At 52.9% G+C, this 25289-nt stretch overlaps 3 protein-coding genes across 4 annotated transcripts; 2 read left to right on the plus strand and 1 right to left on the minus strand.

Annotated features, from left to right (window-relative positions):
- Positions 1–86: 86 nt before the first annotated feature.
- On the minus strand, positions 87–13611 carry DCTN4 (dynactin subunit 4). Of its 2 annotated transcripts, XM_036391489.1 has the most exons (14): positions 13439–13611; positions 12053–12123; positions 11445–11623; positions 9500–9543; positions 8687–8794; positions 8084–8104; positions 7089–7162; positions 6640–6752; positions 5272–5381; positions 3804–3877; positions 3398–3452; positions 2827–2934; positions 2352–2449; positions 87–2181 (listed from the first exon to the last, which is right to left on the minus strand). In XM_036391489.1, the coding sequence occupies exons 1-14, from the start codon at positions 13571–13573 to the stop codon at positions 1968–1970; spliced, it is 1404 nt and encodes a 467-aa protein (XP_036247382.1). In that variant the 5' UTR covers positions 13574–13611; the 3' UTR covers positions 87–1967. The 2 variants fall into 2 exon arrangements, with proteins under 2 accessions (XP_036247382.1, XP_036247383.1); XM_036391490.1 differs by lacking the exon at positions 8084–8104.
- A 2354-nt stretch (positions 13612–15965) lies between these two features.
- Positions 15966–17762, plus strand: SMIM3 (small integral membrane protein 3). Its single transcript, XM_036391765.2, has 2 exons — positions 15966–16094; positions 16757–17762. The coding sequence occupies exon 2, from the start codon at positions 16758–16760 to the stop codon at positions 16935–16937; it is 180 nt and encodes a 59-aa protein (XP_036247658.1). The 5' UTR covers positions 15966–16094; position 16757; the 3' UTR covers positions 16938–17762.
- A 4573-nt stretch (positions 17763–22335) lies between these two features.
- Positions 22336–25030, plus strand: GPX3 (glutathione peroxidase 3). Its single transcript, XM_036391626.2, has 5 exons — positions 22336–22504; positions 23495–23648; positions 23839–23956; positions 24127–24226; positions 24314–25030. The coding sequence occupies exons 1-5, from the start codon at positions 22418–22420 to the stop codon at positions 24533–24535; spliced, it is 681 nt and encodes a 226-aa protein (XP_036247519.1). The 5' UTR covers positions 22336–22417; the 3' UTR covers positions 24536–25030.
- The last annotated feature ends 259 nt before the right edge of the window (positions 25031–25289 follow it).

Consider the following 25289-nt stretch of genomic DNA (forward strand, 5'->3'; position numbering starts at 1 on the left):
CGAGACCATTGGGAAAAGCGGGGGGAGCTCCGCCTTTTGTGCTGTTTAAATAATGAGTGTTTTGGAATAAGAGCCAGCGCACAGAATCCGAGAGCCACGTGTGGTTTATTGAAGGTCACTACACGACGTCAAGCACAAGGCAACAGGCGCCTGTCGGGGAGAAGGGACAGAGGCAGGGACACGGCAATACCTTTCCTATGGCCTACAGCACCTGCAGAGAGGGGAGAGCAGCTCGCCGAGCTCAGAGCGCCACAGCCCAGTGCACCTTTTGTTTGTAGTGAGAAGAGCCTAGGTCACGTTGCCTGCAGCAAACCCCAGCCCCAGGCACAGCTCCAGGCTTGGGTCCTGGGAGGTCTTTCTGTGGTGCTGTCAAAGTGCAGCAGCTGTTTTGGCTACTGAACAGGAGAAGTTGTGGCCAGAGGTGAAGTGCTTTGTTATCCGGACAGGGAAAGCCACAGCAGGCACTAGCACTACACATTAACTACTAACTACAAGTCTCAAACTCATGCTGTACATCTGTGTGTCACCTACACAGAGCTGTAAACGTGATGCCTCGCTGCTTTGAGACCTGCTGCAGGAGCAGGGCTGTGAGCCCCCCAGCACACCACAGCAGGTTCCTTGAGCTAAGGGAGATGTTTTGGGGTGCTGCACCACCCCCCCAGGGAGCAGGCAGCCTCATCCTGCCCCTCCATGCAGAGGATTGGCAGAGCCATGGCACAAGCATCATGACAGGGCCATGGCTGGCTGGTGTTCAAGCCTTTCCCAGCACAGCAGGGTGTCAAAGCCCCTCAGAAATGTTTAACAAAGGTCAAGGTCTGAAGTGGGAATGCTCTGCAGGAAGAGCCATCTCACCTGCCTGCACCAGCCATGCACTTCTCAGTAATTCAGTCTCCTGGATACACAGCTCTTAATCACCCATTTTAGCTTGGACTGCAGCCAAATTATACCCTGGGTAAATGACCTTCTGGTACAGTGTGTGTCATTAACACATAATGAGTTTCCACCTTTACACCTCCCTCCCACCCGCCCTAACTGGAAAAACAAAGATTATGAACCCAAATCACCACTGTAGCTTTATAATTACCAGAACTAATCTTAACTCTCCAGGTTTCATACCCTCATTGCTACAACCCCTAGCAACACAACATTTACTGAGCTGAGGTCTGCCAGGGAGCCTCTCTGGAGCATCTTTGCCTCTCCAGAGCATTCTGAGAGCTGCAGCAGCACCTGAATTCTCAGCTTGAAGCACATCCTGCTGCCACATCCAGCTGAGATGCAGCAGGCTTGGTTGCCAGTCAGATCCATGAACACTACAGTACACTATGTTTAAAGTTTAAAGGCAAACTGATCAACTCCTTTGTGAAAAAACATCTGCCACCTTGGCTAAGCAAGCTACATATGCCAGAAGGGTAGGGCTCTGTGGCCCAGCCCCCACAGTTGAGGTATCCTATGAGGGAGCAGAAAACCAAACTAAAAGATCATGCTGCTGGCAGTAACTTGCCAGAATGCAGAAGGCAGGGACACTCCTTAAAATGTTTGTTTGGGAAGGGCATTGCTCTGTGTGAAAGAGAAGTTGTTCATTATTGGGTATGTAACATCAGGTTTGTGGGCTGAGAAAAAAACAGCATGCCTACTTTTCTGCTGATAAATCCAAATTCAGCCCTAATCATCTCTAGATAAAGCCCAATTCAGTGCAAACCTGGAGGGAGATCTTTTTCTGTGCTCTAAGTCGTGCTGCAAGTTACTCTAGCCTGGGGCAGTGAGGGGAAGTGGAGTGGTGGTTAGTGGGCACTACACAAGGGGGGAGAGAACAAACCAGCCCAAACCACGGCAGCTCAGCCCCCTCCTGGCAGCTGGCCGGGCCCGTGGCACACCCACACATCACAGAGGAGCTCTGGAGAACCTTTCAGAGGTGCTTTCTCAGGGTGCCAGTCCATCCAGCCGTCGGGAGCAGGCGCTGGGAGGCGCTAGGGGAGCACGGGCCCCAGGCTGAGCTCCACGTGGTGGGTGAGCCAGATCACCTCCGAGGTGTGGTCACCATCCTCGTTGGGCCTGATGGGAGCAGTGAGGTTTTTGAACTCATGCTTCATCTTGAAACTCACGGTCACCTCGCCCTCTTCTTTCTGTGGGGTGACCTTGATGAAAACTCCCACCTTATTGGCTTTTCTAAAGGCAATAATGCTGCAGGGCAGAACACACAGGAACACTGGGTCAGCCAAGTTCTCAAAGCATTGTTCCAAGAGGAACAATGCTCTCAGAGGAACTCAAACCACACTGAAGACAGACAGGAGGAGAGGGAGTTACTCAAAGAGCCGAGTTTTTAAGGGAGAGGATCCCCACAGGACACTCACTCAGGATCATCCTGGAAGTCTTGAGGCTCTGCCAGCTCATCATATTCTGCTGCAGCATCTTTGCCAGCCAGAATAAGCTCCTTAGGAGGAACTGCCACCTGAAACAGAGCAGGGAGAGAAAGAAGCCTTTTAGCAGTGCAAGCAGGAGGGCTCTCCTCTTCTGAGGTCTGCTTCACTGCAGCTTAACAGAAAACTGACTCATCCACAGCTTTTCTCTGCTCTAGGACCACCTGATTACCACCCTGCCAGTGAAATAATAAATTTCTCCCTTGGGTTTTGGATCTCAAGGAACAGCCAAAATTTCAAAATACTTAATGAGCTGCTGTTTATATTGGTGACAGTAATTTATGCTCCAAGGAGGGAAATGCAGCACAGTTAGCAGGGGTTGAAGTACATATGAAAAGTGTGTCCTGTGGAAGGACAAATGGGAGTGGTAAACCCATGGGCTTACCCAGCAGGAGGGTACAATCAATACCTTGGCAGTGCTGTTGATGTTATCAGGGTCTCCCTCCTCACACTCCAGCAATGTGACATGTGTGACGTTCTCCACAGGGTTAGTCAGAGTCAGAAGGACTTGGCTCTCCTGTGGAGATTCAGGAATCACAGTTCAAGAAGCAATTGTGCTAAAAATCATTGTTACTGTAAGCACCTCCATCTTCTCTGACTCAACACATTCCAAAATTGCATCACATCCTCTCAATGGATGGACAGTGACTGCCCCCGTCCATAAAAAAGGCATCAATACCATGCAAAACTCTTAATATAAGAAATATGTATCTTGGGAGTCTAGCTGAGATCTCAGTTCCACACCCTTTATTCTTCAGACATTGGCAAGTGATGATGTCACACTGCACAGCAATCTGCTGCTGCAGTGACAAGTACATGCAGAGTTACTCTGGCCACTCCTTTAAACCCTGTACCCTCTAAATGGAGTGAGTGGAGCCCTCAGGAAACAATCATCACACCATGTCATCTTCCAGAAAGATCCCACATTCACAGCTCCTGGCTATGTCTCAGCCTAAGACATTTCTGGAAAAGCTACTGACCTTCATGTAGCGCAGGTTGGGAATAGACATGATTCTCACTTCAGGGATGTAGTTACTACAAAACAACAGAGCAAATGACTGTGAGGGACTGTGTTGCTGTCTGTAAAGCTATTAGAGCTTTCCTAAAAGGAAAAATGAAGTGTCCTTTTGCTCTATAACCCTAACCCTACAAAACCCTGCTGCAGTCTGGGACTGGCACAGCATGAAGTGTTTTTGTCAAACTGCTGAAATCTTTAGTAGATCAGCAAGCAAACCTATTACAGATAAGCTAAATATATTTAAAAAGGTGATTACACCATCCTAAGGGATGACACAATCCCACAAGAGGTCAAAGGAAATTAAAATAGAAGGCATTAACTAAGCATGAACAGGGAGTTGTTGTCCCCAGTCCCCATTTCTTACTTACACAGCAACCAGCTGGATCTTGAATTTGATAGAGGTTGGATTGAATTCTGGTTTGCTCAGGTTATGTTCACATTTCTAGAGAGAAAGGTATTTAAGTCAGTACCAAAGACAGTGTGCAGTCACACACTGAAGAATCAGAGCCACAAGTGCTGTGTCACTAGCCATGACATCCAGCACAGCACACAAAAACTATCTGGGGTGCCTGTAGCCACCCATGTGCTCAGCTATTGATACTCCAAAATGTCATATCCAGCACTGCCAGCACAACCTCAGAAACACAAGACTTTGAACCAGTCTTGAAAACACCTGGACACTGACTGCAGCACAAATAACTGCCTTATGCTCCAGAATCCATTAAAAAATGAAGCAGCTAGAAATCCTGATCTCCTCACAGGCTACTCTTCAAATACTGGATCAGTCTGAGATTACTTATTTCTGAGAAAATACTCTGCATTTGTTCAGCATCCTGCATCTTAAATACTTACAATAATTACTTTAGGAACTAGATAAATAAATATCCTTGTATGACTGAGAAAACCAATAGTGTAGTAAGGGCCATGTAGAAAGCCAACAGCAGAACTTGGATTTAACCCTTGCCTGTCTTCACAGATCTCTGCTATGCTTCTCTGAAATACCATCTTCCTGCCTTCACTCTAGTGACATCTTCAGTATTCTGCACTGCCTCTCCCTAATATTTTGCTTGTTGACTTTTGTCCTTAGTAACAACAATTTTTTTTTTTTATTTCAACTGCACTGGTAGTATTCTTGGCTAGACAGGGCACTAGCACAAACCACCTTGGTGTCTTTATACATCCTTGACAGTGTTGTGCCCCTTCACAACTGTCATCACACCAGAGACATGGCAGCCTCCCTCACCCCCTTAATGCTGCTACCACTAACTTGACTGAGAACTTTCAACAATCAGAAGCATTTGAGCCATTTCTTTTGAAAGAGGAGCACAGAGCCCATTTCCCAGCACCCAAGTGCTGGGAGCCTGGAAAGGGCATGTAGGAGTGTGCTCTTTGTTGACGGAGTGACAAAACTATCCTTTGCCTCCTTAAAAAGGAAAGAAGCTCAGAAGTTTCTCTCTTTGATTAGGTGAAAAAGCCACCTCATAGGCCTAGGAGACTTCACCTCAAACTTAAAGATAGTTAATTAGACAGAAGCCAAAAAGTCCTGCCTGGGCAATTGACTAGAAAAAGAAGTAAACAAAAAAACTAATTTCTTTTGTAAGGTGTTTTACCAAGAGCAAAGACCTCCTGCACCTAGCTCAGTTTTTCTCTGTTTGTTATTTTGCCTTTTATTAAACTTTTTGTTTCCAACATTGCAACAGAAGCCATCCTGCTGATTTTTATGACTCCAAGGGTAGCTGAACTATCTTGGGTGTGTTCCAGGCCTCTGAGAGCTCATGAGACCTGGCTGGAGGAGGCTCCTGTAGCAGGGGCAGTGCTCAGGATGGAATTGCCTACCCGGCAGCGCAGCGAGCGTTTGATCAGCAGGTGCTTGTGACGTGGGTAGAGCTGGGAAGCGCAGATGGGCTGGAAGTCAGGCTGCAGCAGGCGCTGCCGCAGAGTCGTCACTGGCAGCACAAGAGAAAGCAAGACAAAGAAATGTCTCAGGAACTGAAAATGGATACTACATATGCACCTCACACTGTGTGGAGATCTGCCACCATCTCTAAGACACTTAATTTCACCTGCACCTTGTAATTCAGAAGGCACTGGCAACTATCACATTTCTAGAAATAAATAGAAAAGCAAAAGCTGAATAAAGGGCTGCCCTGACTGGGCACAGTAACATGGGAGCAACATCAGTGTTAGCCCAGGAGAAACAAGGTACCCACATCTTTTTTCACAGCTGAACTGGGATGGAAACAAGAGTTTTCTAACCATCTAGAACACAGTTCTTTCCCTCACCACAGCAAATGAGTTTCACATCCTTGTTACCCTCACAGCTGGGTGCTGCATGAGTACAATACACAGCTTCTTAGCAAGGAGTTTGCATAACTCAGACTCACACATAGAATTAGAGAAAACAGTTCCCAAAGCAAGAAACTCCCAGCAGCCAAAACCTCCCATGGGTTTCTCTCAAAATGCAGGTTCCTCACTGTTTCAGTACCTAAGAGGCAAGTGAGCCACCTGGCAGCTGTCTTCTTCAGCAGCATCAAACTCACAATGCCAACAGCCTGATGAGAAAAGGAGACCAAGAAGATCTACTCCTTTCCATAAACCTTTCATAAATTAATTGATACTGGCAGACTTCGTAGGCCTGCAGAACTACCAACATCATCCGTTCCACTTGGAGCTACCTCAGCTGGAAGCCCACAACACTCCTGTACCTGCTGGTTTATCCTGTTCACATCAACTCTTACTGATCAATTTACAGTATTTATGGATTAAATTTATGAGTCAGCTAAAGAACTGGCAAGTGTACACAGGCTGTTCCAAGCTGATGTCAAAGCAATGCGCAATTGTTACTCAACAGCCCACTTCTGTTCCAGATCCCCAGCAGCTGCTATTTCCTTATTTCCTGCTATTATTTGAAAAAGGATATCAGCTTTTTTCTCCATCCACACAGAAATTAAGGCCAGTAAGAAAATTAAATAACCTTTCAGGCCTTCTGGCTCTGTAGCCATGTACAACATGACCTTTGCATGAACAACATGAAGCTGAGGCTGCATTCAAAGTTACCATTTAAAAAATCAAGTATTTCCCAGTATTTCAATCCCAGCATAAAAATGACCAGGAACTTGGGCCATGACGAAATGTCACAGACTTGTAGGCAATGCCCATGTTACAAAATATAAGCCAAAAAGTGACAGAATACTAAGGTTTTACCTTCTGTCAGATTGATTGGTCTTGTGTAGTAATCTTCAGGAAGAGGCTCCACTTCTTCCACTGCATCAGCTGGCTCGATCTTGATCTCCTTGTGGTCTTCTCCTTCTTTCAGGCTGAAACAAAATAAGGGGCAACTCAGTCATGAAATAGGGCATGTGTGCTCTGACAGCAACTGCATTATAGCCCAGAAGACAGTGAGAGCTGAGGTTGCACAACAATAATTGCAACAAGGGTGTGAGCAGTCCCTTGCTCCTCTTGGGAGAAAGCAGAACATTTGGAGCTGCTGGACAGAGATGCCTGAGGATCTGACATCTCTCCAGTGCTCAGAAGGAGAAATCTCCTCTCACTGCTATCTGCTAATTGTCTATCATCTTTCTAGAGCTGCTTTACTCCTCTTTGCCTACCCCTCCAATGCTCCCCACAAACATAACCCTGACCCTGAGACTCACGAGAGTCCAGCGAGGGCACTGATGGGAGCTCCGGGCCTCTGGCGCTGCAGCCTCGTTCCAAGGCTGTATTTGTCCTACAAGGAAAAAAGGAACTGTCACCCTCAGGTCTGCCTCTGATGGGACACAAAAACCTGCTGCAAACTCATCCTTTGAGCTGCATGACAAGCATGGGGGTACAAGCAAAGGAAAGCAAAAAGGAAAAGGTATTCATCGCTTGCTAAGATACATTTTTCTGCTTAAACTGTTAGCAAGGAGAAAACAATTCCCACTGCACTGCAGATGGGGAAAGACAGATGTGTGTGGCTACTGCTAATAAAGCTTTTTGCTCCTTCCACAAATCACCAGCCTGCACTACTGACACATCTTCCCTGGATATTCTCTTCAGAGCAACTCCATGTCAAGTAGTGTAGAATGAGAGCTCAGCTGCCAAAAACAGTGGGTTGATGTGGTTATGCATCCATCTGAAAGGCTCTGTAGCACTACTTAAAGCAGCTGAAAGCTGTCAAAAGCTCCTGCAAGCCTCCTTACCTACAAGTCTCTTTCACCAGCAATAGCTGAGCTACTCCTCAGCTTTCTACAGCTGAGCTGTACGCAGGGTGCTTGGGGGCAGACATCTTCCTCTGGGCAGGGCTCAAAACCTGAATTCTCACCAAATGAGAAATGTGAGCATCAGCCTACTCTGGTGATTTTTCAAGGATGAGATGATTAATGTTAGTGCCACCTGCCTTGGCCAAGCAGACAGCTGTGTTTCAGCCTAGTTTGGTGAAGGACTGCTTCTCAAGGGTACATTACTTACTCAAAGACACTGCCCTGTTTCTAAACTAACACAAAATATTTTTGTAACAAATGTTACCCTCTGAAGAGTTAGGCTTCACCTGTGTTTGTTCTAGGCACACCTAAGCCAGAGGCTCTGAGGCATGGTGTAGGATCTGTTACTCCCCTTCAGTTGGTACCATGAGAGCTTTAACACCAGCAGAAACTGTGAAAAGACTTACCACTACGTGTATAGTGTGTTGCTGTGGAGAGCCCCCAAAATAGCAGCAGGTAGCAACGGAGACAAAAAATGCAGCCATAAGACACAAGCAAGGGCACAGAGCAAGCACAATTCATTGAAGTAGCAAGCATATGCAGTCACTCAGCTAAACAAAGTGAGCATTTACCTGCCAGGTACAATAAACAAGTCATTCAAGCCACAACCAAGTCTTAAGGTTAACTTCAGTAGAGATTTCATGCAGAGAAGTGTCAGACAATGCTGATCTATCTGTCACTAAGCTGTGGGATGAACTGTCCTGAGAAAGAGCTGCCACTGGCAATGTGGCTGCAGTTGGACTGCACTTCACTGCTGGAGAACATATTCCTAGGCATGGCAAGTATAAACCTTCTGGCACTGCTGGGGAGGACTATCAGAGAGAGTGGCAATGTAATACACAGTAATGAGTGTAAAAGTATTCATCCCTAAAGAAAGCCTCATTTTCTTCATGTTGTCCTCAATTAGCCAAAGTTGGGCAGCCCTATCATGCTACCAACTGTCTAATTTTCCAGGTTGAGGCTGTTGTGGATCCCTTTTGCTGCTCTGAGAGGATGGCACAGCAGCTCACCGAGAAGGCCAGTGGAACGTAGTTGCGGCGTCGCACCAGCTTCTTCCTGTCCCGCTCGATCTTCTCCTTCTGAGCCAGCTGCTGGTAGTACTCAACCAGTTTGTTAATCTGGAGGGAGGAAAGGCAGTACTGTCACCTCAGCTGCAGCATTTCTTTGTGAACTAGCTGGGGTTCCTGCTGCTTGTTTCACTCTGTTCCTAGTACCAGCTGTATTGTGCAAGCCTGTGTACCTTAACATGTTAAGACAAAATGACCCTTCCTGGGAATGATGTGTGTTGGAGGGCAGTGTCCAATTCTCACTTTGCAATTCAGCAACTGAGACTTTGTCCATGAATTTGCTATGACTGCATAGAGTAATGCCATGTGGCCAACTCTGAGCAATTTGGATTGGCAGAGCAAACAGCATCTTTAGCATCTTTTCCCCCCTCCCCGAGGCTGGTCACATTTAGAGTGGAGCTCTAACGGGTAAAAGGGAAGGGTGTTAAAGGTGCAGTTGTGTTTTCCAGATCCTGGGCACACTTTTGATTGGAAAACAGCTTTTTTTCACATACATACGCAGCACATTCACCTTAACAGCACCATTAGATAGGTTGATTTCAACTGAGCTTCTTCTCAAAAGGAGATTTTATACTGCGATATCCTCAGGGCAGCCTCTAAGAGGCCTTCCCTCCATTCAAGGTGCAGATTAGGAACTGGAACTGGTATCTGAAGGATTATATAGATGCAGAAAAAGCGATTGAGAGGGCCTGACACTCTAACAGTTCTTTCTGGCTGATGCATTTCAGCCCAAGCACAGCTTTCCCACTCACTCACCCTCTGTGTGTGAGGATTCTCCGGCTCCTGCCAGCCCCCACTCGCTGCACAAGAGAAGAGAAAAAGCAAAGTCCACAGGAGGTTTCCAGATGCCACACAGAAATCACACCCAACACTCACCTATCTTGGTGTTATTTATAAAATATGGCATTCCCTATTTTTCCTACACCTACCATTGCAATTGTTTAAGTTCATGTCTTTACAAATATTCACCTCTGAAAGAGTTGCACAGGTAGGTTTGGAATGAAGGAGCTCTGACAGCTTTTATATTGTGTTTTTAAACAAATGTTGCTTGAGAGACACTTAGGACAACACCCAGGAGTCACTTCAGCAGCAGGTACTTGTGTTTATATGTGCATCTCTTATAACTGGCTGCTGCTGTCTCTGCATCCTCAGCTCCATTTTCAGTCACATCAACACTAGAAGCCAGAGGATCTGCTTGGCCTACCCAACCCCACCTGACAGATATTTTCTGTACATCTCATGTACCAAAAAATTAGATGAAAGCTTTGTTCTAGTGCTCTTGTGAAGAGAAAAGCCAAGTTCAAACACTGACTAGCAACTCTGGAATAAGTCTAAGTGAACAAAAGTGATGGAAAATAAATTAGGTGTTTATGCTGTCAGACTGAGCAGCTTCAAAGCCTGTGAAAGCACACAAACAAGATCTCAGCAGTGGGGAGAGTGCACTGACTAAAACAGTTTGACAGTTTTCTCACTAGTCAGGTAACACAGGCATGAAAGTGGGTCACACAATTCCACTAACTCAGCTCATCTCTTCAGAGGAGTCTTCAGCAACAAAGAGTTTTCCTGTGAATTTCCAACTACAACTCCAATCCTTACCAGATATCAAGTCCATAGCACAAGTCTGGAGCTAACTGGATTATCTGTTACCTTCAAAACACAGACTGGGCTCATGCTGTAACTCAGTTTTGTGTCTGTTCCAGATTGCAAGGCAAGATGTATTCTATTACCATCTGTATGGCAGTTGTCTTTTGTGGAGTGGCAGTTTTCCTTATCTCTCTCTGAGTGATCACAATCAGTGATCCCCTCCCCTCTGAAGGGGACATCTGTTGATAACAGGCTATTGAATGTCACTGCCTGACTGATAAGAACTACAGCATCCCATTGGGAGATGTTCTGCCCAGAAGGAGGAGCCAAGCATTCCTAGAGCCAGATATAATCTGGAGATTTTGGAATACCAGCACAGCTTCTCCACTGGATTTCTCAGAGGAACAGCAGCTGCCTCTTCTTCCACTGGATCTTCAGAGGAAGACTACACCTTTCTACAGGATCACTGCTCCAGCAGAACCACCCCTGACACTCCAGGAGGGCTGCAGCCACATTTCCAACTGGACTGCTACCAACACCCTGACCAACAGGGTGTCAAGGCTGAGTTCTGACTCTGTCAGTGTTGCTCTAGTGTACTGGATTGTTTATTTTATCCTTTTATTTTCTTCCCTATTAAAGATCTGTTATTTCCTCCTCCCATATTTTTTTTGCCTGAGAGCTCCTTATAATTTAAAATTTATAGTAATTCGGAGGGGTGGGGAGGGTTTTCATTCTCCATTTCAGGGGAGGCTCCTGCCTTCCTTAACAGACACCAAGACAGTCTTTTAACTGTCCCTTACCAACAGACTTGTCTGCCATTCTAGAAATTTGCAAACTTTGCTGGATTCCCCCAAAACTAAAACTGCCAGCAACTAGGACCCTTCAAGTCCTTAGAGCCCCAAACGCCACCTTCGATCTGATCCCCAGACCCTGGGGAAATGATTTCTTTTTCCCATGAAAATGTCCTCAGTTTGCAGCCACTTGCCCTGGCCGACAGAGCAGTGCTAAGCTGGAAACTGGCAAACTTTGCTGGAACTAACTGGATTACCTGTTACCTTCAAAACACAAACTGGGCTCATGCTGTCACTCAGTTTTGTGTCTTTGAACTGTCCCTTACCAACAGACTTGTCTGCCATGCCCACATCCCGGGAAGTCCAGCGGCAGAAGCCACATGCCAGGTAATAGGCTTTCTTCATGGTGGTCTTGGCCGGGTCGTCGGGCAGCGGCGCAGGGATGCTCGTGGCCCGTGTGGAAAGGGTGTGCATGCAGCAAGGGCAGTCAAAGCAGTTGGCACACCTGCAAACAACAAGGCAGGGCTCTGAGAAGGGTGCCAGGCTGAGAGAAATGCTCCCAGCAACCCAGCACTAAAACAACAGATCATTAACTCCTAGGCAACAGCGCGAGGGACAACAGGCTGTGATGGGAACTTGGGGGATTCGGAGTCAGCATAAGAGCAGCAGCAGTGAGAAACACAAAGTGATACTAAAAAACCTCTGTATTATGAGCCCAGGTCATTAAAAAAATCCCAAAAGTCATGAACATGAACAGCCCTGTTCATCGTGGAAAGACACTTTCCCTGATAAATCATGGAAAGACACTTATTCCCCAAAACAGACTCAAATACAACAAGCAGCCATGTAATTTTGGAAGAGTTTCAGACAGGCATGGGAAGGGACTGTTTTAAACAGGGAGACTTGATGAAAAAAAAACCCAAAGAAACTTTACCTGTTCTTTTTCAGCTTGGCTTCAGCTGAAGGCATGTTTTCCAGGCAGCTGGGGCAGTAGTGAGAGTCAACCTGAAAAAGACACAGCCACATCACACACATTATCTGGCACACCTTTGTCCAAAAAGCCCCAAACTGCCACATGATCCAACAAGGATTTGTGTCTTGCAACAGCAGGGTGAAGCCAGGGAAGGCTTGAGACATTTTTTTGGTATGCAAAACCTTAGCCCATGTCAGCCAGATTTTGATCTTTAATAACATAAATTATAAGGTATCTTTAGGCAGAATGGATTAAACTACTCTGCCTTGTAAATGGGAAAAGATCAGCTGAGTGTTGACCTTTAGCAGTTAACAGAATCTCATTTTTCAGCTTGAACAAAAATTTTAATTTTTATTTTCTATTTAGACCTAAATTTATTGTGTCCTCACAGTTACACTGGTCAGATATTTCAGAATATGCATATTTCCGAAGATGCTTTGTGTCTCTCGGCTGTCACAGTGAATTTTGTCCATAAAAACAACAGCAGCAAGACTGGGGCCCCATTCTTGAGGAGGAATTCAAACTAATTATTAAGCATGGCCACGCACAATGACAGCACTGCTCACACCATAGTGAATTCATGACGGATACAACCAGGTCACAAATCCACACTTCAGAGACCTTAATTTCATTAAAGCTGCTTTTTCTGAGATCTGGGCTGCACAGTCATTCCTTCAAGGCTTCCCAAATATATCACAATTTCTTAATTCACCCATTCTTCCATCAAAACCAATCTCGGCGATTTTAATATGACAATTTACGAAGCCAAACCCCCCCTCCACACCAAAAATCGTAGCTGCAAAAAACACACACAGCCCTCCACAGCAAAAATCGACATGGGGTGTGGGTCTGGGGGTCGGCCGGGCCCGATGGGCATTGGTGTGGGGAAGGGTGGGGTCTAGACCCAAGGGTTGGGTCCCTGCGAGGGTGAGGGGTCCCCACGAGGGTGAGGGGTCGCCGCGGCCCCAGTCGGGCCCCACTGAGGTCTGGGTGGGGGTCCCCGCTCCCCCGACCGGGCCCGTTTAGGGGGTCTCGGCCCCCATGAGGGGAACCGCCCCTGTGCCTGTGCGCTCGCCCCAGCCAATCACAGCCCGAGCTCCGCCGACAGACAGGCGCGCACAGCCAATCAACACTCAGCCCCGCCCCATCCATCACTCGCGGCCAATCAGCGCGCTCCGTGGAGAGCTGCGCCCACCCGCCAGCCGCGCTAACAACCAATACCAAAGGAGAAAAGGAGTGAGAGGCAGGAGAGCGACCCAATCGCTGCGCGTAGAGAGAGCACCGTCCCGCCCGGTCCCGCCCAGTCCCGCCTGGTGCGCGGGTGCGGCGCGGCCGGTCCGCCGTTACCTCGTGCGAGACGCACTCGAGTGAGCGGAGCTCGCTGCAGTAGCGGCAGAAGTACAGCTGCGGCAGCGGCGCCCGCAGCTCCTTCTCGCCGCGCACCAGGTACAGGACCCGCTCCGATTGCAGCAGCGACGCCATCTTGGGAGGGGGCGGGCTCCGCCGCGCCGCCGCCGCCTGACGTCACCACGTCGGCCTGGCTACGTGACACCGCGTGGCTACCAAGGGGGCGTGGGTAGCAAGGGGGCGTGGCCTCCCTTAAGTGCCACCCAGTGCCACCTAGGGCCACCAACTGCCACCAAGTGCCATTTAATGCCACCCAGAGTCACCCCTGCCATGGTAGCGACACCTTCCTTGGTCCCGGAGCCTCTCCAACCCGGCCTTGGACCCTGCCGGGGATGGGGCAGCCTCAGCTGGTCTGTGCCAGCGCTCCCCACCCTCACAGCGAAGGATTTCTCCACAGTATCCCATCTGTCCCTGCCTCTGGCAGTGGGAAGCAGTTCCATCGCTCCGAGCCCTTGTCCCCAGTCCCTCTCCAGCTCTCTTGGAGCCCCTTTAGGCACTGGAAGGGGCTCTGAGGTCTCCCAGAGCCTTCTCCAGTTTTCCCAGCCTGGCTCCCGAGCAGAGGGGCTCAGCCTTCAGAACATCTCCATGGCCTCCTCTGGTGTCACCTCAGCAGCTCCGTGTCCTTGTCACGCTGGGGTCCAGAGCTGGACACAGCTCAGGTGGCTCTCACCAGAGCAGAGCAGAGCAGAGAGGGTGGTGTTTCACACCCCAAAGGTGGTTTCTCTTCAGTCTCACCTCCACTAAGACAGGATCCTCACAAGAATGAACATTCCTGTGCCGGGGGATCAGCAGGAAAGCACGAGGTCTGCAGATGCTCTGCTGTGTGCAGGCAGAATAAACACATCAGCAGACTTTAAGAGATCTGAAGCTTGGTGTCTACACTACAACTGCTTCATTCTCTGCTGAGGGCAGAGCTGGCATCAGCAAACCCCTCCCAGTGTGCTTCTGGAGAGCCCAAACAAGGCAGAGCCAGCCTGGCCTGTGGCATGAACCCCCCACCCTCACCCCGGGATCCATCCCCACACAGCGCCTGCACTCAGTCCCTGCCCTCTGCTCCACAGGAAAGCCCTGTCCATGAGGATGTGCCACTGCTCAGATAAAAACCTCACGGTTTTATCCGCCTGCAGCAGCTGGAGGGGCAGGGAGGAGGCTGCCTGTGCTCTGCTCCCCGCAGAGCTGCGTGTCCAGGAGGGCCTGGAGCACAGGGGTGTCTTGGAAGTGTGAAAAGTGCATATTACATGGCTCTACACAGATATTTACTATATGTATTTTGTTGTATTGATTAGTAGTGCTGTATTAACATTTTAATAGTATGATAAATGTAGTTTTGTAGTTAAAAGGTAACTTTTGTAGTTAAAATAGGAACTGTGTAAGTGGGATATTTTTTTAAGAAAGGAATGAGGTACTCACACCAGATAGCAGCCACAGGATACCTAAGTCTTTCAGAGAAAAAGAATTGATTGTTGTCTTATCAGAAGAAACTGACTTCTTCCTTCCTCGCTCAGGATCGAAGATGCCATTAGGATTAGGAGGAAGAAAATGATGATGACCAGACCAAATCCTTTGTTTGAATGGAATTTATGCATCATGTATGGGATGTATGAATATTGAACCGGCTATTGCTTTTGAGGGTTAATCCTTTGTTAGTGGATGTCCTTTTTTGGCCTTGTGCTGCCCAGAACAAGGTACCCGGACATCTGTAACTCTTCGTTTCTGTTGTCTCATATTGTCCTAATTCAAATTGTCCAAATTATTATTACTCTAATTGTATTACTATTTTTATAACCATTTTATGACTATTAAACTTGTAAAATTTTAAAAACAAGTGATTGGCGTTTTTCACAGGAGCATGTGGTAGGGCATTCCACCACCAGAAGCCCAAAGCTTTCCCTGGGAAAAGGCAGGAGTGAAAGGTGAAGTGTGTGGCTCCCACCGTGACTGACACTGAGCTTGTGTCCCAGAAGGAAAGTCGGAGCATCCTATCTTGCTTTTGCCGTTCAGCATCACCAGTGGAGTGGAATATTCCACTGGGCAGCAGAAAGAGCCTTCCCAGCCGGCGGGCTGAGCTCTGTCCCCTCCCTGGCCGTGTGTAAATCACCCTGCCCGAACCCTGGGCACCGCGGGCACCGCGCTGTGGCTGTGGAGGCTCTGGGTGCTCCTGCCTTGGGCCTCGGGGGCAGGAGGGTGCCTGTGAGCCCTGCTGAGGCAGGAGGGGGACAGGGTAGGGAGGACCCTTTGTTAAGGACCATGAAGTGAAATGTCCCCGCAGCTCCAGAGGCACTCCCCCAGTGGAACCCCATTGTGGGTGGGATGAGGTGGAGTGCGTTCTTATTTATCCTGGTGTAGAAAAAACGTCCTGCCTTGCTTTGCCTTTCCTTCCTTCCTTCCCTCCCCTTCCTCCTATCCCCTTCCCCTTCTTCCCCCCGTGCCGTCCCCCGCGGGCCGGGCCGGGCCGGGCCGGGCGGGGCCGGGCGGAGTCTCTCTCTCCTCGGCGGGATTCTTTCCCTCCCGGCGGGATCCGCCGCTGCCACCGCTGCCGCCGGAGCTGCAGCAGGAGCCGCCTTCGGAGGGGAGCCGGAGCCTGGCAGCGCCGCAGGTACGGGGATGCGGGCAGGTGGGACGCGAAGGGCACGGGCAGGACACAGAAGGGCACAGGGCAGGCAGGGCACAGAAAGGGCACAGAAGGGCACGGCAGGGCACGGGCAGGGCACAGACAGGGCACAGACAGGGCACGGCAGCTGCCGCCTCTCCCCACGGCACCGTGTCCCCCAGCCCCGAGGTGCCGGGGCAGGACGGCGGCACAGCCGCGGTCGCCGGGGAGGGGGTCCCCGCTCCCCGGCCCCTCCGTCCCCTTCAGCTGATGGAAAATCCGTGACTCAGCACGAGGTGCGGATGGGGGGGGACGCACACACGAGGTTCCCCAGAAACGAGGAGGCTCCTGGCTGAGCCGACCCCACCGTGTCCCCGTGACCGGCGGGACACCCGGTTGTGGCTTCCCTTTATCAGTTCCTGTAACAAACAGTAGCAATTAATAGGGAAGTTTTTCCCTGGGCTTTTATCCAGTGCCTTTAAAGCATGCCGTAAATCCTGCAGGTAATTGAAGGAACCTTTACCAAAGGCTCTCGAAGGAGCCCAAGGTGAAAGCTGGACCTGGCCACAGGGGTGTCCCCGGAGAGAGCAGCAGGGGACTGGGGGAGACTCTGGCTTGGGGAGGGATGGACGGGGCTGCCCCACCTCCCCTCTGCCTTTTCCTTGCAGGATGGACCTCCCTCACCTCGCGAGAACTACCGACCTCCCCAAGCACATCCTGGATATCTGGGTCATCGTGTTGATCATCCTGGCCACCATCTTCATCATGACAGCGCTGCTGCTGTGCCCAGCCACGGCCGTCATCATCTACCGAGTGCGGACACACCCCACGCGCAACGGCATCGTGTGAGCCACGGGCACGGGGGCACGGCCAGCTCGCTGGGCTGGGGGCTGCTGCCATGGCACCCTGTGCCAGGCACCTTCACAGGGCACCCTGAGAGCTGGAGCCTGGCCAGGAGCTGGGGTGAGCCAGCCCAGACCTGCTCCTGGAGCTGGCTCTTGCTGGGTACCCACTGCTCATCTTGCCCACTGAGCCCATGGGGGCTGTGGGGGAAATGCCAGCGTGGGCAGCAGTGGGGAGAGGTGTGACTTTGTGGACACGTGCAGCTGGAAATACCTCACTCCATGAGAGAGGCAGGCTGGTCTCACCTTCACTGGTGACACTGTCTCCTCCCAGGCAAGCAGCAAGGAGTGGAAATGCCTGACAAAGTTATTTCTTCTTTGGAGTCCCAGCTGTCAAGGTGGCTGGGGAAAAAAGAGTCAAAGCAAGATGGATGTGGCTTCTGGTTGTGCATTTAGTGCTTGGCTAAAAGCATCAGTGACAGAGCTTGTGCTGGCTGCACAGCAGACGTGCAGCTGGCACCAGCTTCTCCTCTACCCATTATCTGCAGAAATGGTAGGAAAATCCTGCAGGACTCTTGGTTCCACTGTGTCTTGTGGGGCAGAGGAGTGTGTGCAGTTCCTGCCAGCCCTCCTGTCTGCATGCTGGCTGCACTCCCCACTCTCGTGATAGTGAGAGCTCCCACTGTTTGCCCAGCACTCCAGCCCTGCTGAGGAGTCTGTGTGTGCCTCACCTGGGCAAGCAAAGCAGGAGGAGCAGGTTTGTGCCCAGCCAGTGGCAAGGGATCATGTAAGCTCTTGTACTGCCCTTTGTTATGAAATAAATGGACTTTATCCTTCATGTGAGTGTGTCGTGCAGCTCTGTCCACACTGCAGGTGGTGTCTGGCTCTGCAGGATCTGGGATACTTTGCAGCCTCTCCAGAAACCCTCCCTGCTCTGACCTCGTGCCCTGCCTTGCCTCAAGGTCCCTGGGGCTCTCCCCAGCCTTGGAGCCCAGCAGGAAGCTCACTGGCAGCCCAGCCCCACGCTCCAGGAGGGCAAACCTCAGTCTGGACCCCGTGGGTGGGAAGGATCTCTCAGGACTTTCTGACAGTGGTTGTGGCTGTTTTTATCCCACTCGGGTGACCGGCACCACTTCCCTCACCCCAGCCTCGTGCCGGGTCAGTGTGGCAGGAGCCCTGGGGCTGAAACGGCGTCTTGGTGACTCACAGCAAGGAAGGTCACAAAATGAACTGCATGAATCAGGAAGGATGTGGGGAAACACTACGGTGATGCTGGTGGGAATTGTTTAAATCCAATTTTCTGTGTGGAAAAGAGCAGCCAGCCCTGCAGTGTTTGTTGGAAACCCTGTGTGGCTTGATCCACAACATCCAGATTTGGGTTTGCATTGGGTGGTGGGGCCAGAGGGGCAGGAGTTCCCTGTGAAGCAGGACTTTGGGCAAACACCTCCCACCTTGGGGAGGGAGCCTAGCACTGGGATACAGACCCTGGGGAGCAGAAGCGCCTGCCCTGGAACCACTGGCTCTGGTTGTGCTGGAAGGGAGCAGACACTTATTCCTTGCCCAGCCAAAAAAAACATATTTCTGTTTTGAGCTATCAACTCTGTCTTCCCCTCTCGAGTTGCAGAGTTTGAGGCAAATAACCAGAGTTATTTTCCTGTTTTTCTTCCTCTCTCCCTCCCTTGCTGGCACAGTGCAGCAGCGGCTGGAGGACATTACAGATGTGCAGGGTGGGAGCAGCCCTGGCTCTGCTCTCCCCTGTGCTCCACCCCAAAATTGCTTCCCTGGGGACAATGTGGGGACGGCCAGCAGCATCAGGAATTAGAGCTGAGCAGCTTTGCTATGAGAGGAATAGGGGAGAAGCCACAAACATTGGAGTGGTTTGGGAAGGAAGCCTGGTTTGGAGCAAAACACGAGGAAAAGCATGGACCACCTCTCCCCGTCCATGCCACCATACACGATTGCTGTTCCCACCTCTGCCTTCCCCTTGTCAAGAGCAGCAGAGGCAAGTCAGAGATTTCCTTTATTGGTATGAATTTTCTGGGAAGTTTCAAACCTGTGGCAAACATTTCCAGGAAAGGCCTTGGAAAGATGGGTTTGCTCATAACAACAACAAACATGGAGCTAAATGGCAGCAGAGGTAAAGCAGGGAAAAGTCACATTTTTTTAAAGCATTAAAATGGTGGAGAATTAATTTAAACTGGATTTCCAACACTCTCAAGTTAGAAATTCCTCCTCCAGGATGGAGCGAGATAACAAAATCCCCCTGTGGCCCTGGACAGTGCTGGAGCTTGGAGGCAGTGTTTGCATGGAGTTTTGCCAAGGAAAAATGCCTTTCTGCTGAGCAGCGGGTCCTGCTCGGTGACGCTGTAGCAGGCAGGGTGATGTGGGCACTGAAGTGATTCAGCATCCCCTGGGATGTTTCCCTGGAGGTGCTGGCATGTGCCAGGAGCTGGCTGCTGGCCCCTGGGGCTGCTGCTGGGGGAGGCAGGTGGGGCAGTCCCAGAAGGGAGAAGGGGATGCAGGATGCTGGCTCTCACCTTGCCTCCCTTTGCAGGGGGAAGGGGGGAAATGGGCCAGGGGCATTTCCACAGGGAGCAAATCTTCCCCTGGAAGAGGAGGGGATGGCAATGCTGGAGGGGGCAGAGCACAGAGCCTGGGGGCTGTGGGGGCACTCAGGAAGGCGGACCCCCACTCCAAAGGGTGCTGGGCACCGTGCCCAGCAGGGAGGCTGCTGCTGAGCCAGGGCAGTGTGTGGGAGCACACGGGCTGGGGCAGAGCAGCGAGGGCTGGCTGAGCTGTGAGCTGGCAGCCTGGGGAAGCCTGGAGCTCAAAGAGCTGGGGCCTCTCTCCTGGCAGAACTTGCTTTGCTTTTGCTTCCCCGTTGCACACTTAGAACAAAGGTTCAGAGGTTGCCCTGGGATTGATGCCAAGCCAGGCTGCCAGAGGGAAGCTGCACTGCTGCTAGCCAGAGCAATGCTGCCTGCTGCTGCTGCCCAAGCTCCCTGCCACTGTCCTGCCACGCTGCTGGCACCATCCCTGTCCCTCTGCATGAAAATACCTCTGGTCAGCTCTGGGGTAACCCCAGCAGGCAGTGCTGGATGGTCCCCACTGCTGCTTTCACATTCCCCGTGCTCAGCTGGGGCCCTGCAGCCTGGCACAAGGTCCCTGCAGCCCTGGCACGTGGCTCAGGGGACACCAGGGAGGCTGGTGGCAGTGGCAGCATAGGGGCCGGGGGGCTGGAAGCGCCTGGCCTCCCGCCCCGGACTGCTGCCAAACATCTGCAGCAGGCGGGGGCTGGCTCCAGCTCGGCTCTGGTGGAAAACAACCGAGCAGGACGGTTCGTGTGAGGGTCAGCCCGCCCTGCACGGCTGCTTTTTGGGGTGGGGGACACCAATCCTGCAGCATGCGGCCTCCAGCATGACGGAACAGTGTGTTGGGAACACTGGGAGACATGCCCAGGATGCCAGGGAAGATCAGTGGCAGAGAGGGAGTCCATCACGCTGGGGACACTGGGTGACATGCCCGGGATGCCAGGGAAGCACAGTGGCAGAGAGGGAGTCCATTGGCTGTGTCTCATTAACTCCTTCCCCGTTCCCATCCTCCTCCAAGGCTGATTTGGCACTGGGACCCAAGGAGGAGGGACTTGGATTAACAGGTCCCTTATTTTTATTTTGGTTTTAGGAAAACCGAGTTCAGGAGTGACTCAAACTTTCACTGCTCATGGCAGGGATCAGGGACACGTGGAAGGGACACAACCACACTGTGCCACACACCACTATAACTAGATGTCGCTGTTCCTGTGGTGGGAAATGTGGGGCAGGGAGCTCAGTCCTGAGCAGCTCCCCAGGCCTGTCCCAGCTCTGTTGCAGGAGGTGGCTCAAGCCCTGGTCAGGCTCAGAAGTGTGAGCTGTGTTGGGGAGCACAGCACTGGCACACACTGGTCCTTGTTGGCTGCAGGATGCAGAATGTGCAGGCCAGGAGCTGCAGCCCCATGGCCTCAAACCTCCCTAGAGCCTGGGAAGTAGGTGGGGAGGGTCAAACCCTGGTTTTGGCAAGGAGCCACCTCGCTCCACTCACAGCTGTATCTGTGAGAGTCACCCAGGGCACCTCTGTGGCTGGCCTGGCTCTTGGCATGTTGTGATGGGCTCTGTGCAGTGCCCAGGCAGTGGCTGAGCACCCTGAGGGTTTGCCTGGACCTGGGGGAATACCCCACACTGCTTGGGGTCCAGGCAGGGCAGAGCTAAGCCATTCCCCCAGTAGCAGTGCAGGTTTGAAATGCTGCCAGTGACAGAAAAACCCACAGCTCCCCTGCTCCATGGCTTTTCTGTGTGCCTGGGAGATGGACCCAACCCCCAGCCCTCCCACGCCAGCTGAGGCTGCAGTTGGAGCCTCACACCACAGCCTTTCCCAGGACATGGTGTTCCTTCTGGCGAGGAACACAGATTGGGAGATTGCTCCCAGCTTCCTCTTAACCCATGGCCTCAGTCCCCTTCCTTGGTGGCATCCCCAGCAGCTGGCTCAGTGACAGCATCGAGGCAGGGCTGACCTTGCTTTCTAGCAAAGCCAAACCTCCTGCTGGCACTCATGGTCCCCCCAGGGCTCACCCCCTGCCACCCCATACTGTCCTCCACCCCAGGCCAGCCTTCCCCAAAACCACAACTCCCCCAGCTCCCCTCCAGCCAGTTAATTCTCCCACTGAATAATTTTTTGGGGGGGATTTCTGGGAATTTACACCTCACCACGGATATTTTCCTTGGAGACAGCTCAGGGCAAATGTTCACATTCCTTGGCTAAGCAAACAGGACCCTGGAAACTCCTGCCCCTGGGGACACCCAGCAGTGCCTTGCCCTTGACCCCAGCAGGGTCACAGTGCAGCCACAGCCCCTGGCAGGAGGGATCCTCCTCCTCTAGCAGCACCTTCCTTCACCGGGCACACAGGAGAGGAGCGGGACCAGCCCAGCCCAGCCCAGCCCAGCCCAGCCCGAGCAGCCATTGGGGGGCACCCAGCGAACCCCGAGCCTGCTGCTGGGGGGTTTGGTCCGTGCTCCTCGGGTGCCTGCACCCCCTTGGGGGGGAAATGTCACCTGGCTGGGTGGCCTGAGAAGGATGGGACACCTCTCTCCACCTCCCCATCACCTCCTTCCCCCCTTCCCCGATATCTTTCCCCCACCCCGCGGGTTTAATCCCGGCTCGGGTGACATGTTGCATAAACCCTCGGCACATGCCGCTGCCCCGTGTCCCCCTGGATGCCACCCCCGGGCGGTGTCTGTCCATGTGTCCGTGTGTCCGTGCGTCCGTCCCAGAGCCCACACGGTTAACGCGGGCCCGGCCCGGCCCCCCCCGGCCATTGGCTCCCCCCTCGCAGCCCGCAGCTATTTCTCGGCCGCCGCGGGGCTCCGAGGTGACAGCAGGCGACAGCGGCGCTTGTCCCGGCCGCTCGCCCCGGGCTGTCGGGGGGTGCTGGCACCCCGCACCCCGCACCCAGCCATGGGGGGCTGCTCCCGCAGCAGCTGGATTGTGCCCCTTTTCTTGGCTGGGCTCGTCCAGCTGGGGCGAAGTGAGGAGAGGGAGAAGGTAAGAGCAGGGGGACACGGCCACGGGGCGGTCAGGGGGGTTTAGGGGGTGTGTGACACCCTGGGGACGCTCCTGTTCCCCGGGCTCCCTGCAGGACTCCCCGGGGCACGGGAGGGACACGGCAGCCCCCTGAGCCCCCCTCCTTCCCCCGGCAATCCCGGTGCCTGGATCACGGGGAGACTTTCTGAGTTGGTTCCTGCCAAGGGCCAAGAATCGTTGTCCTGGGCTTGGGGACAAAGGGGGACAGAGCCAGGTGTCCCCCAAGTGACCTCCCCGAGGCAGAGCACGGGGGCTTTTTGCCCTGCAATGTCCGGGTGTGTTCCCCCATGTCGGGAAGGTGTGGGACCCACGGTGTCCCTACAGTCCAGCGGGCAGGGGCACTGTCCCCCCCCAGCCGGGCACCCCACCTTGCCACAGGGACCCCACAGTCCCACGGAACCTTCATTCCTCCAGTGCAACCCCTGTGATTTCACCTCTTGCCAGCTCCCAAAATAGCCCCTCGGTGGCACTCGGCTGAGCCTGGGTACCCTGGCGGGACAGGAGGGGGCTCCTCTGGGTTAACCCCGGTGGCCCCGGAGGCAGGGGCTGCTCCAGCCCGACCCTTCCCGGCCTGTTCCCACCTGGTACCCCTGCCCTGCCCCTGTCTCCCAGGGCTGGTGGGTCCTGTTCCCCTGCCCACAGCCTCGGGATTCTGGTGCTGGCCTCCCCCGTGCTCGGGCTGTTTTGCAGCCACTCGCCTTCCTGCTGCTCCCTGCTCGGTAAACATCCCCGAGCTGCAGCCAGACCCCCGCCCCAGCCGGCCCGTCCCCCCAGCGCGACCTTGGCACGCCGCAGCGTGGCTGCTGCCAGCGGCACTCAGGGCAGGGGACACAACGCTGGCAGCTGTCCCCGCAGCCGGGCTGGCCCCATTGCCCTGCTGGCCGTGGGGATCGGGAGAGGGGTGGCCGGCAGCCCCCAGCCCGTTCCCACAGGGTGCTCCTCGCCCCACAGGTGGACTGCTACCCGTCGGTGAACGACACCATCTACAACTACGGGGCCCTGACCATCGATGGGGACGAGTACATCCCCTTCGAGAGGTACAAGGGGAAGACTGTGCTCTTCGTCAACGTAGCCACATACTGAGGCTTGACACTGCAGTATGTTGGTAAGGGTCCTGCAGGGCACGGGCAGGGCACGGGCAGGCCCCATGGTCCATTCTGCTTTGGGGAGCTGGGGAAAGGGTTAATGCCGGCTCCCCAGGGCCTGGCCTGACTGGAATGGTCCCAGATGGTAACTGCAGGTGTGGAGGTGTGCCCAGCCTTCTGTTAACCCACTTCTGGCTCTTCTTCATGCAGAACTGAATGCACTACAAGATGAGCTGAGAAACGAGGGGCTCGTAGTCCTCGGTTTCCCCTCCAACCAATTTGGGAAGCAGGAACCTGGCCAGAACTCAGAGATCCTCCCTGCACTTAAGTGAGTACTGTGGTGGGGGCTGTGGGACACCTCTCTCCCCCAGCAGTGGGAGCCCATGCTACAGCTGCTGCTGCCTCTGGACCCAAACAAAGTGTTTGGGGTCCTGTCACCACCCCTGTGCAAGCATCCAGAGCTGCACATTGCACAACATCCTGTTCCCTGCCTTGTAGGTATGTCCGGCCAGGAGGTGGCTTTGTTCCTAACTTCCAGCTGTTCCAGAAAGGGGATGTGAACGGGGCCAAGGAGCAGAAGATCTTCACCTTCCTGAAGGTGGGTGCTATGGCAAGAGGTGAGGGGGACAGACCCAGTTTGCTTTTCAGAGGGGCAAGGCAGTGATGCATTGGCTCCCCATTGCAGAACGCCTGTCCCCCGGTGGTGGAGGACTTTGGGAACCCCAACAGGCTCTTCTGGGAGCCTCTGCGGATCCATGACATCAAGTGGAACTTCGAGAAGTTCCTGGTGAGCCCCGAGGGTGTGCCTGTCATGCGCTGGTACCATCGCGCCAACATTGCTGTCGTGAAGAAGAACATCATGACCTACCTGAGGCGGCGGCAGCAGGAGAACCACGATGACCAGTAGAGCCTCGGGCTGCTGGCATGAGGGCCAGCATCCCCCCAGCTGCTTCCCATTCCATTCCCTCCCCAGATGTTCCCCAGCAGCAGGAATCACACCCTGATCCCTCCATTGCTACTGTCTCTGGCACCCCCCAGTCAGGTTGATGGGCTGAGGATCTCATGGCAGAGACCTCAGTAAATACTTCCAATATCCCTGTGTCCCACCTCCACCCCTGGTGGTGACACCTCCAGCCTGCCCCCTCCTCTCCACCACCCCGGGCAGTGGGAGGATGCAGGGGCTGGCAGTCCCTGGAGGAGACCACATCTCCATGAAGGCTTGGCCCGAAAGCCCCGGGCTGGGGCGGGCCCGGCCTGAGCGTGCCGAGCTCGGGGCAGCTCTTCAGTGCATTCAGGCTGCCCGTGCTCCTGGCACACAGACGTGCTGCTCTCCTGGTTGGGGGTGGCCAGCCCCTCACCAACCCACCATAGAACCACCAAATAAAGGCTCTGCAAATGTGCAGCCCCACGTGTTGGCCAGGGGTAGGGGAGCTAGAGTGGGGGGCACTGTGGCCAGCCTGAGGGTAGCAGTGCCTGACTGGAGAAACTAATTTTTTTCCATAGTAACTGCAGACATGGAATTATCATCACAGCCCAGCATTTGGGGACAGGATGGGGAGGGAGTGCAGAGCACAGGTGGGCAAAAAGGGTTGGAGGCAGGACCAGGGACAACTCCCAGTGAGGAGCATACTGGAATCCTATGCCTCCTGCTGTCACACCTG

This window comes from Molothrus ater, chromosome 15, assembly GCF_012460135.2.
Source record: "Molothrus ater isolate BHLD 08-10-18 breed brown headed cowbird chromosome 15, BPBGC_Mater_1.1, whole genome shotgun sequence".
NCBI lineage: Eukaryota > Metazoa > Chordata > Aves > Passeriformes > Icteridae > Molothrus > Molothrus ater.

Coding starts and splice junctions, on each gene's coding strand:
- DCTN4 (XM_036391489.1), bottom strand. CDS start 13,573: ATGGCGTCGCTGCTGCAATCGGAGCGGGTCCTGTACCTGGTGCGCGGC. Junction 7,163..8,083: donor AACACACTATACACGTAGTG/GTAAGTCTTTTC, acceptor TTTTCCTTGTAG/GACAAATACAGCCTTGGAAC. Junction 3,878..5,271: donor AACGCTCGCTGCGCTGCCGG/GTAGGCAATTCC, acceptor CTTTCTCTCTAG/AAATGTGAACATAACCTGAG.
- SMIM3 (XM_036391765.2), top strand. CDS start 16,758: ATGGACCTCCCTCACCTCGCGAGAACTACCGACCTCCCCAAGCACATC.